This window comes from Amphiprion ocellaris, chromosome 2, assembly GCF_022539595.1.
Source record: "Amphiprion ocellaris isolate individual 3 ecotype Okinawa chromosome 2, ASM2253959v1, whole genome shotgun sequence".
In the NCBI taxonomy this organism is placed as follows: domain Eukaryota; kingdom Metazoa; phylum Chordata; class Actinopteri; family Pomacentridae; genus Amphiprion; species Amphiprion ocellaris.
In genome coordinates, this window is record NC_072767.1 from 20,689,246 (window position 1) to 20,707,841 (window position 18,596).

General features: G+C 39.7%; 1 protein-coding gene across 4 annotated transcripts in view; it reads left to right on the forward strand.

The window, feature by feature from the left end:
• The window catches only part of lepr (leptin receptor), a 50,441-nt gene extending 32,160 nt beyond the window's left edge, over positions 1 to 18,281 (forward strand). For all 4 annotated transcript variants that reach the window (XM_035957368.2, XM_055004894.1, XM_035957367.2 and 1 more), the window contains 15 exons: positions 2,251 to 2,399; positions 3,073 to 3,214; positions 5,543 to 5,703; positions 5,837 to 5,936; positions 6,206 to 6,305; positions 7,379 to 7,584; positions 8,206 to 8,357; positions 8,957 to 9,110; positions 9,339 to 9,418; positions 9,913 to 10,126; positions 13,044 to 13,247; positions 14,304 to 14,387; positions 14,499 to 14,592; positions 14,956 to 15,031; positions 16,270 to 18,281. In XM_035957368.2, coding sequence (XP_035813261.2) covers positions 2,251 to 2,399; positions 3,073 to 3,214; positions 5,543 to 5,703; positions 5,837 to 5,936; positions 6,206 to 6,305; positions 7,379 to 7,584; positions 8,206 to 8,357; positions 8,957 to 9,110; positions 9,339 to 9,418; positions 9,913 to 10,126; positions 13,044 to 13,247; positions 14,304 to 14,387; positions 14,499 to 14,592; positions 14,956 to 15,031; positions 16,270 to 17,181 — 2,828 coding nt within the window. In that variant the 3' untranslated portion in view covers positions 17,182 to 18,281. The remainder of the gene's footprint in view (positions 1 to 2,250; positions 2,400 to 3,072; positions 3,215 to 5,542; positions 5,704 to 5,836; positions 5,937 to 6,205; positions 6,306 to 7,378; positions 7,585 to 8,205; positions 8,358 to 8,956; positions 9,111 to 9,338; positions 9,419 to 9,912; positions 10,127 to 13,043; positions 13,248 to 14,303; positions 14,388 to 14,498; positions 14,593 to 14,955; positions 15,032 to 16,269) is intronic.
• The last annotated feature ends 315 nt before the right edge of the window (positions 18,282 to 18,596 follow it).

The window sequence follows — 18,596 nt, forward strand, 5'->3', positions numbered from 1 at the left end:
AATTAGCAAAACAGCAAAAAAAAGGTGAAAAGCATCGCTGAATATTTTTAAAAATGAACGAAGCTTTTGTGAAACAGTTGAATCAGCTGAAGTTGTAAACTTTTTTGCTGTTAATATACATTCTCGTGTTTTAAATGCATATTTAAGAAGTTTTCAGGACATTACAGTAAGTGACCAGTAAGTAAGTTCCCAGCATTCAGGTTTTTTCAAAGGGTAAAGGTCCTAAAAATAGATTCAGCCATGCATGACGAGGATCTTAGTCTTTTAAGCACGAACTGTTGTAACATTCAACCTTAATGTGACAGATAAGGAGAAACTGTTTTATTCAGCTGTGAATTTTGGACGTGACTTGAAAACAAGTAAAAGAAGCTGGACCCCGGCCTTGTGTGTTAGTGTGTGTATTGAAGCTGTGAGATCTCTGCAGTGATAGAAAAGAACTTCTCATGCTGTTTGTTCAAGCAGACCTCTTTGGTTAAACTCACAGAGCAGAACAGAAAGTGGGCAGCAACCATGTGTTGTCCAGATATTACTTTTCCTTCATTGCAGTTTTATCTTTTACAGGTTTAAGTGCGTCCCTGCCGTAGCTTTCACCCTTTTAAATTAGCTATTGTTTTGTTTGTTTGTTTATTTATTTTTTGCTCTGCAAACAAATCTTTCCTTGAACGGAACATCCTGAACAGCAGTAATATTAATATACTTCTTACATCTCTACACAAAGCATCAATCATAAACCAGTGATGCTAAATATATAGTCATCACTCTGAAAAAGACATTTCAATGTTCCAATTATTTTTACTTTTGATACTTTATATACATTTAGTTTCATATTGTAGATTTTAACTGTAGTAAAACTTTGAATGCAGAGCTTTTGCTTGTTTTTTGAAGAGGGATGTTGCTACAAAACAAAAGACGAATCCCCATGTTCTAGAGCACAAGATGAGGCTATTAAATATCTTGCATTTTTCCGGCCAACGGTTTAAAACCATACATAGTCAATTTAAAGTGTAAGTACAAGAAACTGGATAGGATGGGATCATCAAATGGTAAAAATCTGACTTAAATGACTGAACTATCACATAGTCTTTTTCTGCGGTTTTAGATAATGATGTTCTTCAGTACACCGTGAGTGTTGCCTTTCAGCTTGTGTGTGTTTATGGTACGGTGCATTTACATCATGAAAAGTCATGCTTTAGCAGTTTTTCTGTTTGCTCTGTAACCATGGAAACAGACAACAGTGGCTGCACACATTCAGATTCAGCTAAGTTAGTCTCTGCGACTTAAAGTACAGCAGGAGCAGTCAAAGTGATTTCTCTCACTTGTACTGTGTCAACTGTAATCGAGCAGCGCGTACTTCATTTAGGATAGTAATAAGTGTTGCCTCGTGTTGAGTTAGGTGTGTAATTTAGCCTTTTAAGATAGAACAAAAAGCCCTTCTTGTTGCTCATGGGAAAGTACTCTGGAGAAATAGTTGAGCTGTTAGTAATAAAGATGTGTAACCTCTCCTGCCCCGAAAGGCATATTTGTGGCTGTAGGAGACTCAATGTTCTCTGTTTGTATTCGTCATAATTGAGTGATCACCTGAGATACCTTTGTTATCTGCTGCACCCATCTCACCTCAGAGACTGACATTAAATAATAAATCTGATTGATTACCTCTTAAAGCCACCTGAAATGAGCACGTACACCAACTATCAGCCTCTGTACAGTCACCTACACTGAGTGGGTCATTCATAGGAAATTAAAAATGTATTCTGATGACATTTATATGCACACATGTCATGTATTATTGACTAAAAAGTGAAGTTAATTTGCCATTTGTGACAAGCAGAGAAATCAAATTACATGCCGGCTACATTTTCCATTAAGTCTGCATTCAAGATGTGATTGATTTATTTAATCCTTGCAAGAGAACTACAAGATGAAGATTAGTTTCATTACAGCGAATGCTACTGTTAGATGTACAGTGCAGTAATGCTGTATGTTCTAAAGGCTGTAAATACTGATGGATAGCAAAGAGTTGTAATTAATAAGAGACCTTAAGGCAGTTTGTTGAGCCAAAAGAAAAAATATAATTCTCTAACTGTATTTACAGGTATTTTGATAGGCATTTTCTAACTTTAGATGAAGCAAACTGACCTTACAGCAGTATAAGAGTGGTCTGACGGTGGCGTTAAGAGTGATTTGCTGACCATGCAGCACATTGTTTCTGTAGCGGAGCTCACAGTATGATAATATATTCTTTTTCTGCAGTGAAACCGAGTCCTCCGGTCAACGTGTCACACATTCAGACCATTGAGGCAGAACTGATCGTTCAGTGGAACGACTCGACAGACTCTGATCTCGGCCCGCTGAGATATGAGGTCCGATTTTCCTCCAACACCACTCACCCAACCTGGCAGGTAAATAGTAACCTGTTAGACACCAAGCAGGGATCAGAAACCATTTTAGAGACAGATTTTTGCAGATAACATATTTAATTATCACTTAATCTCTAGTTTTTTTTTTTTTTTGCTGAATTAATCATTTAACTTTAAAAAGTCAGAAAATATTGAAATAATTCTTGACTGAAAACCAAAATTCTTGGATGGAGAAAAGCAGCAAATCTTCAGATTTTTTTTTTGACTTATAAGGTGGACTTCTTGTTGCAGCTCCTAAGAGGTGATGATTCTTGAAAGTTTTCTTTTACCTTTATTGGAAGTCCAGTAATCTGCATTTCCTTTAGACTCTATGTCAAAGCTGAAAAACAATCTGTTTTAGCAAAAACACAGCAGCCTCAGTGATGTGTTTAATGCCTTTATTTAGGAATTAAAACATAAACAAATATGTGTAGATTGTAAAGAAAGCACTAAAACCTAGTACAAACAATGATCAAGTGGAAACAAGCAAGCAAAATGACAGAAATGGCCAGCAGTCACATGATGCTGGTTTTAGTTTTGATAACATTTACGGCTAAAAAGACACCAAACTGCAGCTGCATTCATGTTGTGTTGATGGATTTGATTTAGTCATCGCTCTCGGAGGAACACACCCAACTCTGTGTGTTGGTGTTCATTTCCCCTGCTCTGTCTCCAGGTGGTGTCTGCATCTGGAAAGCCCCAGTTGTCTTTGGATCTGAAGCCCAAACTGAACTACAGCATCCAGGTTCGCTGCTGCGGTCAGGAAGAGCCTCCGCTGTGGAGCGAGTGGAGTGAACCTCACCACATTTACCTAAACAGTAAGAACTAGTTCCTTGCAGTTTTGTGTACAGGGACAAAAAAAAAAAAAAGCAAAGGAGCAGCTGCTGCTTTAAGTTGTTTTAATTTTCATGTACGTTGGACAAGTTTTATCATATTTGCAGCTTTAAATTAAGGATAAAATGATCTGACTTTACAAAGTTGTCCTACTTGTCCTGGCACTGGTTGTCAAGTCAGTCAGCATTTGACATTTTGAACCAGCCCTGGTGGTTCAGTTCAGCTCTCATTTTCTCCAATAGGCTCCACAGACGAGGATTCATGGCTAATTGCAGCTAGATGGATTCAATCGCTGACCCCAGTTATTGCTCAGGCAGATTTATGCCAGTTCTATGCTATAAATAATGAATCCAGCTCATTAGTCAGAGCCAGTAATGAAGGACTCATTTCAATATGGCTGACACCAGTAAACCCCGAGTCACAGGTCGTCCTCAAGGTTACAGTTGTGGTACAAATCATGCAGTGAAAAAAAGTTTACTGTCACAGAGCTGAACATGTAGCAGATGTCAATGGACAGTTTGTTATCATTACATCCAACTCACATACACAAGTGTAACAAGCATGTAGTGTACAAGCAACATCAGGAGCTCATAAAAGAGTGTTTAATTGTGCCTCAGTGTACTTTTTCTATACCAAAAGTTAATATTAGATTATGTAAAAAAAAAAACTTTTTTAAATTATGAAAGTGAAAGTTGAGAAATGAAACTAAGAACTGAGATTTGAGAGCTGTTTGCACGCTTTCAAATCAACACCGTTCCAAATGATAAATTGTTCATATTGACTGATTGTTAGTTTGTACTCTGCAACACACATTCGTGATTTAAAGCTAAGAGCCCGAGGGCTTCAAACAGCACAAGTGAGTCATTGAGTCTAGTATTGGAAAGTGTTGTGTTTCCAGACTAGATGAGTATATGTTTACCTGATTATATACATCCAGATTTATATGGTGATGAACAACAATATCAAACTTACTGACAGACGAAGTGAATAACAGAAGAACTGCTGTATCACAGATTGCTGAATTCCTTTATGCTGTCTCTGACAGAAAGGTGTCAGAACACACTGTTCATCACAGCCGTTTGTGTTTTGGGGCTGTGTAGCCACAGACCAGTCAGAATGACCACACTGATCTCTGGACACTGACAAAAAATGCCAACGTTCAGCATGTGGGTGTCGAGAATCAGTGGAAGAAGGTATTTGTCATGTTTTCTTTTACATCATGTGGACGACAAAGCAAGCTGGCGGAGGATGTTCTGAGCAATGTTCTGCTGAGAAACCTTTGGTTCTGGCACTCTTGAAGATGTTACTTTGACACATACCACCTACCTAAACATTGTTGCAGACTACAGACACCCCTTCATGGCAACCAGCAAGATAATACTGCCTGTCACACTGCAAACCTTGTTCAGACATGGTTTGAGGAACATCACGTTTAAGGTGTCTCAGTCCAATCAACTGTCTATGGGAAGAAAAACAAGTCTGAGGCCCCACATTGTAACTTCCAAGACTTCATGGATCTGCTGCTAATATCTTGGTACCTGGTACCTCAGGACACCTTCAGAGGTTTGTGGAGCTCAGAGATGGTTTGGTGGCATGGAGCCAACCTACACAATATTATACAGGTGGTTTTACTGTTGTGTATGTGATGTTGCCAGTCTGTCCTTCTACTGCATGTCGCTGGAAGAAACTTGACCCTCAGGTGACCACATGTTTGTGAGTCATGGGGTTAAGTTTGAGACTCAGATGTTTTGAGTAATCTCACAGAAAGGAACTACATAAAACCTCCTTAAAGTAATGGTAGGAAGTTTTCAAAAAAATAAATAACGACTCTGAAAAGTTTTGATAAAATACAAGAAAAACAACATATGACAGAACAAAAGATCGCGGCACACATTTTAGTATTCACAGGAGTTTCTCTTTTGATCTGCTAATGAGTCACATTCTCTTTCTGATAATGCCGACATTGACATTGAGATCCGCACAGATGTTTCAGTCATCTGCATCAGAGGAGGTGGTTGGATGACAACACGCTCACAGTCTGATATCATGTGACAAATGAAAATCCCTGAGAAAGTTTTTCTCTTTTGTGAAAATCTACGTTAAAACTGTGAATGAATGAGACTGAGTCAGGTGTTTTGTTCTGACTCATGGTCTTTATTTTATTCTCTTTTATTGCTTGTGACATCCATTTAGCTTTTTGTTCATTGTGGTTTCATATCAAAAAGAAATTCTTAAAGACGAAAGATGAAGAGAGACGCAGGTCATTACAAAAAGTTTTTCTCAAAATCTGTCACTTGTTTTCTTTTGTGCAGAGGTGAGCTACATTCCTGACAAAATAGTGGCGCGACGTGGCGAGAACGTAACCGTGTACTGTGTGTTCAACGACCACAGCATCAACGCCAGCACGGCCGTGTGGATGCTCAACCACAAGCAGCCACTTAGTCACAGCCAGTACCACCCAGTCAACCAATGGGTAAGAAAAAACTGTCTGTGCAGGGCTGTGTGTGATTCTGGGAACATTTCCAAAAATTAAAATGACTCCCCTGTTTATTTTTTTAGAAAAGTAAGGTCCATGTAAATACGTGTTTTTCCTTCACTCAAACCAGGTCAGCCAGATCACAGTGCGTCCATCGGAGACTCACATGTATGACGTGCTGCGTTGTACGAAGGAGTGGACCCTCGCCTACAGCCAAATCTATTTGGAAGGTGAGCTGTTGCTGTTTGATGTCCCTAAAAAAGTTTAGTTAGGATTTAAGAAATAGTTGAGCTATTTCTGAAGCCAAACATCAACATTTCATTTCTGACGCTGGAAGTCCATGTCCCCTTCAGTTTTCCTGTTAAGCGGACAAAAACAGGAAAGAGTGTGGCGGCACAACAATGTGAACCAAAACAATCCCAGTCCCCAAAGGTTATCTCCGGTGAGGTTTGTTTTTATTGTGTCTCAACTTTAATGTGTTTCATTCTTTGTGTTCTAGGAGCTCTGATTAACATAACATGTAAAACTGACGGTGACATCGATGCTATGCACTGCAGCTGGAACGACACGCAGTTGACTATACTCACATTTCGATCCAGGTAAAGCAGCGTTTACCACACAGTCGATCTTCCCCGTGGTGGAATATGTTTGTATGTGTCAAAAGATGAAGCAAACAATTAGATCTCAGAGTGCTGACAACCTAGAAGTCACCAAAACATCATGTCCTGGACGCCAAGTTCACTGAACACACCCAGGAAATAGTGTGTAAATGTAAAATCAAACCAGGAATTCCTTTGAGCAGTAAACTTTAAGTCAGTGTCAGCGATATATGTGGCTTTGCTGCAATAGGAAGTTTCTCCACTTCAGAAAAAGTGAAATTCTGACAGAATGATGTAATTGTCGCTCTTGTTGTGCAAGTGTCTCTTATGCAACATCACAGTTGAACTATTCACTGCAGCTGTCTTATTGCCTACTTGAGCTCTGTCCTTAAAAAGAGAAGTGTTTGCAGGTTTCCGTATTTTTCCTCTATAGTAACATTAAAATTGATTTAACACAATGATATTGCTATAAATGAGACACACAGGTTGCAGATAAAACCTTTGGTTAGCCACTGACGATTGGAAAACAAAGTGAAATGGTACCATTGTTACTCAAACTGTACAACCTTCCATTTCATTGAGCGGTTATTGGCGACATTTACAGTGTAAACTGTGCAAACTATTGATCTAATAGTTTCTTGTTTCTTTTAGCAATTATGCTAGATTTTCAGAGCTTCGATTTTTTTTTTTTTCAGACATTATTATATCTGATAGTCGTGGCAATGGTGAATAAGGATCAGAGTATGTTCAAATGGGTTTGTATGGCATACTGTGTACAAACTTTTTGATTTGGAAATCAGAAGTTCTAGTTGTGCCAAAAGGTGCACTCAAAGTCATAACAGAGAGAGGATGGAGATGTGATAATTGTTTAAATATGGGTATAACAGCACACATCTTCAGACTGCCTCTCCTGTAAGACATTCAGCTATTGATTAAATAGACTCAAGCTGTAATTGTTGGGAATTATCATTTAATATCTGCGACTGAGCATCTGATGCACAGTGAACGACATAAGTTCAAGAATAAAATGACAAAGCTTTGAAGATCTTCACTCTGTCTTTTTGTCACTGCAGCTGGGCCGACCTGCCCTGCGACGAGATGGAGGAGAAGGAGAGAGCGGGGAAGACAGTGGGGGAGATGGGGCCTGTTTGTAGATCCTCTCAGAAAACCTGCACCATCAAGCCTCTGAGAATGAACTGCTACAAACTGTGGCTGGAGGTCCCATCGCCGCTGGGTCCTATCAGGTCCAAATCTGTCTACGTGTCTGCTGAAGATCACAGTAAGCAACAAGAATAGCCATGTGTGGAGAACATCACGTGCAAAGATACATAACAAGAGGGACTGAAAGTTAGCTTTAGTGATCCTTTCTATAGATGTATCAATCTATGAAGCTGAAATGAAACTCTTTCCTCTACTGAAGCATTTCTTTGAATTTACTTTTGCAAAAAATTATCAAAAACGTAGTTGACCAGTTGAGCATAGTTGGCATTCACCTAACTTGTCACAGAAGTTCTAATTTATTCATGTGAGTATATAGCCTGTGGGAATATATTAAGAGTGCCAACTGTCTTCTGCTTAGTTGAAATATTTTAGAAAATTTGCACTTTTACCAAACAGCAGACTTTCAAGCATTGGGCACTAAGCTTCAAAGCCAACCATTGCTACATTAAAGATTCATACAAAAGGAGATGAATTATTGAATGACATCTTTAAATTCTGAGGCTAAAGTAGTGATTGTGAATCTGGGTAATTATAGACAGCATGACTTCAAGATTATATTTGAAAATAGCTTTTAGCTATGATTGTGTATGTTGGCTGTTCTATGGCAGTGGTGATAGTTAAATGTTTTTTGTCAGAGATTTGCTGAGACAAGTTGAATCTCTGTTTGTTTGTCCTGCAGTGAAGCCTAGCCCACCCACTGATGTGAAGGCCGTGAGCCGGAGAAGTGGACATCTGAAGGTCACTTGGGAGCCTCCCTCTCTGCCAGTCAAAGTCCAGTGTCAGTTTCGCTACCACTCCCCATCCACTGTGAGCACCGAGCCGGACTGGAAGGTGAGTTTGTCTGTCAGACTATTTAACCACCACTAGGCTTTGACTGAAAGTTTGATCAGCTGGCACTTTGGATTTCTGATCTTTCTCGTAAACCAATCATTTTCTCTACATATTGATTTGCATGGAATTTTTAAATTTTTAGCAGACTGGATGATTCCAAAGAGAACTTTCAATTCTGTGCTGCTCATTTATTGCCATTTTATTCTGAATAAAGGACCTTAAATTATTTTTCCTTTTGAATCTATGAAGAGCAGCAGGAACAAACATGTTATAAATAGGCCTTATATACTGCTTTAAATTCAACACAGGATGTTCTGACATGGGCTCAAGCTTGTCAGTTGTACTCGAGTGATATCAGCTCGATGAAACGTATTTCATTCCACTGATTGAAAGATTCTTTTGGAAATTGTACTCAAATGTTTCCACATACCAACGTTCACTCAGAATGCTGAAAAATATGAAGAACTCATTTTCCCTCCTTCCTCTGGTAAAGTGAACAGACAGATTAAACAGATGTCTACTCCACGTATCAGATTGTTTTTTCCATTAGTGATATTTGTTGCTTTCCTAAATGAGCTTTAAAAATGTCCTGTGTGCAGGTCCAGAGTTCAGTTCGGGTTCCCTGGGCGGAGGTCCTGGTGCCAGACATGTGCCGGGTGTACGTGGTTCAGGTGCGCTGCATGCACACTGAAGGCACCGGAGACTGGAGCGAATGGAGCGACTCTGTCTACTCCACACCACAAAACAGCAGAGGTAAAACACTGTTCATTTCACCCATGAAGCAGAATTTCAAACAGAACCATCCTTTTAGGATGATGACGACATTTGCAGATACAGCTTGATGCCTGGTCTGTCAGTTTAATTTACACCTGACCTTGGGATTATTTTGAAAAATTGTACTCAGAAACATGATCACCTCCATCACTAGCAGAGAAATAAACTCTGTCTGTAATGATGTTCGGTAATGTGTCTCCTACTCAGCTCCTGAACGCCCTGATTTCTGGAGAATCCTTCAAGATGATCCACACAGGCAGCAGACTAATGTCACTCTACTGTTTGAGGTGCACAAACTAAATATTTAACCATATAATCAATGGTTAATTGTAGAGATAATCTTATTGCCAGCAAATCCTATTAAAGACCAAAAACAATTGGTATTGTCTGTGTAGCCAAACCTGATTTCGTTTAATTCTGTGGAATAGAGCACAGTATTTGCTGAAAAACTATAAAAATACGTGTCATATTGAAATGGTAACTATAGTTTATTTTGAGCCTGACATGCATCCAAAAGCATCATTTTCTTCTTTTTGGGTAACAATTGCTCAAAACTACGGTGCCCAGCTGCTAAAGGTAATTACTGGGCCTTTTTTAAATGAACGATCCATTTTTAAAGCTGCACATATCCAACAGGAACCACTGAGTTTTAGGTTAGAAGCAACACATTGCTAGTTTTGGTCTTTTCATGGGATTTGTTCAAACTAAGAAGAATACAGAGACATTCTGTCCCTCAAGGCAAATCATTAAAAATGCTTAAATGTTATGATTTGTTGTGCAGCGCTTACCAGTGTCTGGGAACTCGTACTGTGTGGATGGATTTATAGTCCAGCGGCAGACCTCAGGTGGGGCTGTGATAAGGAAGCAGATGGAGCTGGTGTCCTCCTACAGCTTCGAGTGGAACCAGGAGCTACAGACTGTGACTGTGGAAGCCTACAACAGTCTGGGGAGCTCCACCAACAACATAAACATGACGCTGGAGAGACAACCTAAACGTGAGTGATAGGAAGGAGGAGTGAGAAAACACAGTGAAGGTATTCTTTAAGCACATAGTGGTTCTGCGTGGTATGATTTGGAATATTTTGCAGACTGCTTTACAGACAACAAGCACAAGACACATACCACAAAATGTGACAAATCCATAGACTGTATAATAAAGATGGACGTAGCTACCGTGACGTCACCTGTTGGTTTCTGCACTGAGAAAATGAAGCCTGGATTTTGCTACTTCCTGGTAGCCATTTTTGGTTTTTTGGAGCCAGAGATGAAAAGTGAAAAGCAGTGATTGGTCAGACTGACAGCGAGTCGAGGACTCTCTGTCCTGCCCACGTTTCCTGGTTTCTGCTGTTGACTGACACTGCTGGTAACAACGTTAGCCTCCAAAAGTGGAGCTAAACTCTTTTCTGGTCAACACACAGAAATAAACTCCATCGATATCTAGAGTGCATGACACACATTATATCTGACACTAAAGTTGCATATAAAGTGCATTAAAAGCACCAGTAGGCAAATAAACATTTATTTACAGAGTCCCTTCGGAGTCTGCTGGTAGAATCAGCCGAAGGTAGAAAGGTGGTTAAAACAAGCCAGCGGGTAGAAAAACTGTCTGTGGAAAATGTTCTGCTGCTTCACCGATAAATAAACTAACAGTTATTACACCAGAATTAAATCCAAATGAGGAGAGCAGAGTTTAGGGAGAATGAGCGTCTAGGCTGCCTGACCTGTCAATCATTCCAGACCAGACTGTCAATCAAGTGGCCCCGCCCCCAACTTTGCAAAACTGTAACGCTCTATATAAAATTAAATATTGATTTATTTCAGATTGGCCACCTGATCTCTCATTTTGACCATGAAAACTAGCAAGAAAAAAATCATTGACCGCAGAAAAGCAGTCTGTCGAGTTGTAACTTTTCCTGTGTAGAATTGAGGTCTATGGAGCTTTTTGGAGCCAGCCCCTAGGGGATGGTGTGATATTGCAAGCTTTTGACACTTCCGGGTAAGCTCCATTTTTGGAGCCGGATCATATAATCAATTAAAGCTGTGCGAACTACCTGAGACCAAAAGGGTTTTTCAGTACACTGTAAATAAGATGTACAGGTCTACATAAGTGAGGTTAAGATCAGTCAATCCATCAGAGCTTACAGATTCATGGTTATTGTGCTCACATGTCCAAACACAGGTGCACATGTATTATAAAGAAAGTAACAAAGTGGTCTGTGTCATCCACTTCAATCAGAACCTCTCTAAGCATTTCCTGACATTATTAATCTAGCCCGCATGACGTTTTTTCTTGCCTGTCTCGTTTTGCCTTCCAAAAAATGACCTCCATTTGGCAATCATATTTAATTTGAGAAAAATGTGCATCAAACCTGGGGACAAAAACAGCCATATATGTAGACAGAAGCTTTAACTATGTGTTTCTCAGGACGTTATAAAAGCTGCTATTAGCTGTAGTACAGTAAATACTATTAGCTGCATTCAGAACAGAAGTAACAAGGTTCATTTTTTTAATGACGGTACTCAATCAACAACATTTTTGTCTCTCTCCCATTACTCATGATTCACAGACTACTAACTGGCAGAATGAAAATGGTTTTCCATGAAAATGGGCAGTTTCTATCATTTACTTGTCAGAGAACATTGTTTGTTAGACATTTTCTCATTATTTTCTCTTTAAAGTATTGTAGAATTTGCATTTTCCGTCTTACTAGCAGATAAACACCTTTGCAGTAGCAAAGGGCAAACAGTTAGTAACTATGTGGTGAACCTTTTAGCAGCTGGTCCAAATATTTCTCATGGTAATTGGTGGAGGTAAAAACAGTCTGAAAAGCACAAACAATCACGACTTTAAGTGAATCCTAATGTTGCAACTTTCTCTGTATCTGAGGATGTGCAATTAGAAGACATACAAACTTAAAGGATATGTCCATTCTGTGTATGCAACTTGAATTGGTAGCCACCAGTGACCTGTACGTGGGATCGAACCCATACTTCTTGTTGTGAGGTAACGGTACAAATTTTACTGCATCACTGTTCAAGTACCATGAAAGTCTATCTTTAAATACTATTAAAAATAAATATGGATTTATAGCAAGCTTTCTGTAATAGTAAACATTCAAGCAAATGTGCTGTTTGTTTTCCACAAAGCTAGTGAGAATTCCACCAGAAGTTTGCAACTGATTTAATTTGCATATGAAAAATATGTCCTTGCCATAAATTTGCAGGAAGCTAATGGCAAACTTGTTGCCAGAAATTTCCTAGAAATCTATCGCTACTGGCAAATTTTGGTTGCAAGCAGCTGGTGAACACGCTTTAAAGTTGGGACAAATATAGCAATATTGCCAGAATGTTCCTGGAATTTTTCCACTAGTTGCCGACACGGGCAAACTTGAAGCAACATTCTCTGGAAAACTAACCTCTTTGCCGTAATTCCACCACAACTTTGCCTCAAATGTGCCACACATATTTTGCTTGTGTATGGGCCAAGTTAATGCAGCTTTCATAACCACACATTTTTATAAGAATTTAAACAAACCCTCAAGTTATTCTGAGCGCAGCAACAGTTTACATGGCTTTAGTAGTGCGGTAAACCTCTCTAAAATCTTATAAAAGACCTCTAATGAAGGTTTCGCCTGCTTCTCTTTGCCCCACAATTTCAGATCTATTCAAAACTCAAATGTCAGTATTAAAATTTTGAATGCAAAAATACAGCTTTTAATGCTATTACCTCGAAGTCTGTAACAGGTGAGATTATATAATCTTACCAGTAATCTCCTCGTGTGTTTAAAATCTGGGTTTGTGAAAAGGTTAATACGAGCTGAAGTTAGATTTGTTGCTCACAGCTACAAACACCTGTGCAAAAGTCAGCTGACAGCGCTGTATTAATTCAGTTGTTCCTTTTGTGCTCTGCAGGCCGCTGTGTGCGTTCGTTCCATGTGTTGGTCATCAACAGCACCTGTGTGTCTCTGTCCTGGAGCCTGTTGGACAACAGCTCTGTGCCTCAGTTCATGGTGGTCCAGTGGTGGCCTCAGAGGCAACAGGACTCTCAGGACTCTGAACCGAGTGGAGAAACATGGGCCAGACTGCCCTACACTGATCACCCTGTCTATCTGACAGGTAATACTGTCTTTACTGTCTTTTTTAGTACTGTATATTATACTGTTAACTCTCTGAACCCCAAAACATGCCAGTGGGTTTTAAAGGCATCTTATCACACAAAATAAAACAATCCACGAGCTAATAATGTGAGACATAAAGCGATGTCATAGAATTAACCAAATCTAAACTTGAAATGATGATATGTCATCAAAAATGCTACATTCAACATGCAATGACTCAGCTGGCAGGCAAAGCAAGTTTAGGCACAATTCATACACAAGGCAAGTCAAGGTGCTTTACCATGGCAAAGAAATGCATTCAGAAAAATGAGGTAGACATACATTAAAATCATAGAAATAAACATAAAGATAGACATTAAGATCAGAAAAGTGCATTTCAAAGGCAAGAAAAAAGATTAAGCATCTAAGAGAAAGCTGCAGTAAACAATCTGGTTCTCAAGCCTGATTTAAAAGAGCTGACAGTTTGAGCAGAACCTCAGGTGTTCAGGAAGTTTGTTCCACAGGTGAGGAGCATAATAGCTGGATGCTGCTTCACTGTTTTTGGTTCTGATTCTGGGAACACACAGTAAACCTGTCCCTTATGACCTGAGGGCTCTGGATGCTTCATATTTATATCTGGATGCTGTAAACAACAGTCACATGACAAATATTCAAGGACTATTTGACTGAGCTGCAGGCTGTGTTTACAGAGCAGACAGAAGACAAGTAGGGAAATAAAGAATGAAGTAATGTAAGAAGACTCACCATTTTCCTAGTATGAGTAACTCCTGTGAGAACTTGGAAAAATGCTGTGAATGCTCGTTGCATGTTTGTTTGTGGCGTCATAACTTTGATGTGCAGCACGAAAGACACTTGAGTTCTCAATACACCTAGCCGTGGTTGTAGTGTTTCCATAGATATGAAGGGCTTTAGTTTGCAGTGAAAAGTAGCCCACAGTGAGTAAAAATGCAACAAGAGCAAATAAAAAAATGCCTAGAAAGTATTTGGGGTTCAAAGGACTATCAGTGTGTTCTCAGCCAAACTAACCCGTAACCATTTTGATGTATCCTGTCAGGTAATTTCATTGGCTCGGAGAAGTTGGGCTTCTCCTTGTACCCTGTGTTTGCTGAGGAAGAAGGGGAGCCAGTTCACACTTTAAGTATGATCACTGTTCACAAGCTTGTTTTATCAGTATCACATTCTACACACTGCCAGCACTTTCATTGTGCTATTAATTAAAGGTCTGATGTGTGTTTGCTAATTGTTACAGTCTCCAGAGGAGACCCTGCAGCCTACATGTTGCTGATGATCATCTCCTTCCTCTCCATCGTCCTGTTTATCACACTGGTGCTCTCCCAAAACCAGTAAGAGCTTGTGCCTACTGAAGCAAACGGCATTTTTACATGCAGATCTTTTGGGTTTTATTTTCACATTTGATGTCATACCAGGTTTTAGTTGTACAACATCAGTGTATACAGAATTAGTTTTTAACAGAGACACCTGTAAGAAGTGATGGATGATAGTAATGTCTGGGGTGCAGCCTAATTAAGGACACAGAGACGCAGGCCATGAAAAATGAGGAGAGTGACATTTAACAGGTCACAGACGTGTAATTGCACTTGATGTTGGCTGAGAGGGGTGGAGAAATTAGAAAACAGAGAGGAAGGGAAAAAAGGAGTATTGAGACCAGACACGCCACCTGAATATCTGCTGTATTTCATTTACAGGATGAAAAAGTTTGTGTGGAAAGATGTTCCCAACCCGAACAAATGCTCATGGGCTAAAGGAATAGACTTCAAAAAGGTAAAAAAAATAAATAAATTTAAAAAAAAATCCAAAACAAAAAAATAACAACTGCATACTGTAGAAAACAGGAGAACGTTCGTCTCACTGCTGGAAATACTCAGTTCAGTTTAGGTGATGAGAGGTGAAGGAATAAAGTGTGTAAGAAGCAAGATAATGCAAACGAGCAGGAAACTTTGCAACTTGTAAATTCTTCAGTTACCTGCACTATTCAATACATGGGCTCAATCCAACATGATGCTGACTTTGTAGCAGACAGCTATCAGGATAAAATCGGTTTATTGTCCAGTCTGAACAATTCAACATTTACGTTGTCACATGCAGCTCCTGTGGATAATACCTAAAACAAACAAACAAAAAAAAAGTTCAGAGCTGCAGTACATGTGTGAAAACTCCTATTGGATAACAGGTTTTTAACAATCAGGACTTAATTTCATGGTAATTTACAACATCTGCTAGGTCATATTTGACTCAGAGGACTAATTTGCGTTCTTGTGGAGGGTTAGAATAATCAACTCTCATATCTCTTACCAGCACATCTATAAAGGTCGCTGATTTACACATCCTATTTGTTTAACCTGCAAAAATGCAAAAAGTTGCCTTGGAATCTGAACTAGTTCCTGGAAACCTCACAATGAGGACAACACTCCTCACAAATACCTAAAAAGCAAACTACTGTGTGTTGTTTTTAAGGCCCAGAGACAGGATTTTTTTAAATTTAAGACATCCAGGTCAGCTGTTTTCACCTGTTGTCAGTTTTTATGCTAAGCTAATCAGCTGATTTACATTTAATGTAAATAAATGAATAGTATCTTCTCAAGTTTAACCGAAAAAGTAATAAGGACATCTCTAAATTGTGACCTACAGTATGTTCTAAATTAAAAACAACATGCGTTTGGACAAGAATTTATAACATACCTGTTTTTATTAAAATTCAGTGCTGTAGATGGACCAACAAAACCATGCAAGTTGTCTTACAGTGTTTTTTTATCTGCTGCTTTGAAAAATACAAAAACAGAAGCTGCAATCGGCTTTATGCAACCACATTTCCTCTTGCTACAAGCTTCAGTACAGCATTGTTCAAGCTATGATTCGTAGTGAGCAAAAATATGCAGTTATTACTTTTTCTTCACCGTTCATCCATTATAATAGCAATGTCTGCAGTATCATATATTTATATCCACACTTTATATCAGTTCATATTGCGAAAAGTCACTTTATTTGTGTTGTCTTTTCAGGCGGACACCTTTGACCACCTGTTTCAGCCTCCAGAAGGTCTGCCAGCCTGGCCGCTACTAATGCCCTCCTCTGAGAACATCTCCAAAGTCATCATAGTGGACAAAGCTCTGGCTGTCCAAACCCCACTTGTGTCTCTGACTCCTGATAGCACCACTGCCTCAGCTACCTCCCTTCCTCCAGGGTTTGACTCTGTTGTTGAACAGTTCATAGAGAGTGAGACGCTCACTTCTGTAGCTATTAACCTGGATGATTTAGTCACTTCTAGCTCAGAAATAGATGAATTACAGCCAGTTGATCTCCCAGAGGACCAGCACCCAAGTAACATTGATACCTCTGCCCAGTCCTCAGTTACATACGCCACCGTGCTGCTCTCCCATCCCAAGCAGGACCTTCCGCCGGTTGACCTCCACTACAAGGATGGAGGAGGCAGCAGCTCCAGTGATGAGGGTAATTTCTCCGCCAACAACTCTGACATTTCTGGATCTTTCACCGGCGGCTTGTGGGAGCTGGACAGCTGCCGCGGTGGGGAGATGGACGACCCAAGACGCTCTCGGTCCTACAACTCTGTGGAGGAACTGTCTGAAACATCAGAGCAAGAAGACGAAGGGGAGGTGAGACAAGAGAAGGACTTGTACTATCTACGAATGGACTACCCAGCAGAAGATGAGAAGAGTGAGGACGACGAGGAGCAGAGAGAGGAAGAGACAACAGCTGAGTTTCTTAAAAGTGTTGTTTTGAACAGAGAGGACTGTTCTATAGAGTCGCATCCATTGCTCGGCCCGGAGGACTCCAGCGGGCTGCTGTCGCCGTCGACGTGCGGCCTCTCCCCGCTGTACCTGCCCCAGTTCAGAACTGCTGCATGTACAGGGCAATTCAACGCTCAAACACAAGACGGCAAACCCCCACTGTGATTCAAATGTGCGCCATTATATCCATTGTGTCGCGATTCAGCATTTCCAAAGCGGATTTGCATCTGCTCCGTTGGTCATGCTGAGGTGTGGAGCTGGAAAATGTAAAAAGTACCTTGACATATGTGTGACTGCTAATGGTGATTCATCAGTGCTGCTATTGTGTCTGTGGGAAAAGGCATGAGCCAATCAGGCGTTTCTTTCTTTCTTTATTGGGCTTTAAACCCAGATTCCACTGTGCCAAACTGCCTTTGTGCACTATTGATCACTGATGCAAGAGCATTTGCTGAGAAAAATAAAGCTCAGAGGGCAGCAGGAAGGCTGTACAAGCAGCATGCTAGGCGTCAAGAGGGGATAAAAAAGAGGAGATCATCTGGTGGCTTCAAACATCTTGTGGTGTACATACAGCATATTTTACAGGTGGTCATATCTTAGATATGCTTGAATTGAAAGAACTGAAAAACACCCTCTGTATTCCTAATTACATTCAGTCATTTGTTCCTAACATTATGCTGAAAAGCCTTGTTACTCTTTGCTGAATTATTTCCGCTATATTTAAGATGAAAGGGGTTCAAAGAGAAGAAAGAAATGCACAGAAAGTGAGAGGGAAGGCCCACAATCTGCAGTTTGGGCTTTTCATAAAGCACATGCGACTGTGAAGTGGAGGCAAAACTTTGATGTTACATCAAAGCTATTTTTGTGACTAAAGGAGACGAGTGGATGATGAAAACAACTGTAGCTGGTGAGTGAGTGCAGGTGATTTTTGGATACTTCATTTGTTTCCTTCATAGGCAGCTTGAGTATCAACATCTGCATGGAGTGACTCACCCACCAGCCCAAAGCATTTCTGTACCAGTGTGCTGTAATGTATTTGAGTTACAGTATGTGAGAAATGTGATTATTGTATTTTTGTCTGTGTTTTTGTGTTTAAATGGACAGCTGCTGTCTTCTGTACATAAAAGACAAAAGAATGTATATTTGAATCCAGAGGACATCTAAAATGACAATGAATGAAAATGTGGAACCTTTATTGACAGAAATTATTATTCTTTATGGAGATCTTTTGTCTATTTTTCATGGTGAAAATAAACTATTTATTGTGAGTGTGTGTGGTTTGTGTAACAGGAACCAGTACTACAGTATGAGTGACCTGTCATTGGTTTGTAGCCGTGAACTGGTTAGATTTTGTATTGATACGGCATAAACAGAACATTAGCTCAACCTAATTATGTTAATATCTCCAGTTTTAGTCTATGCACATTTACCAATTTTATCTGTTGTATAGTTATGTTTATTATCACAAAAATAAAGAGTAGAAATCACACAGCAAATATGTTGAGAAACGCATGCAAAAAACATGATACGGAACATGTTACCTTCCTAAACTGCAGTAATATTCTGTCACCTTGTGGCAGCAG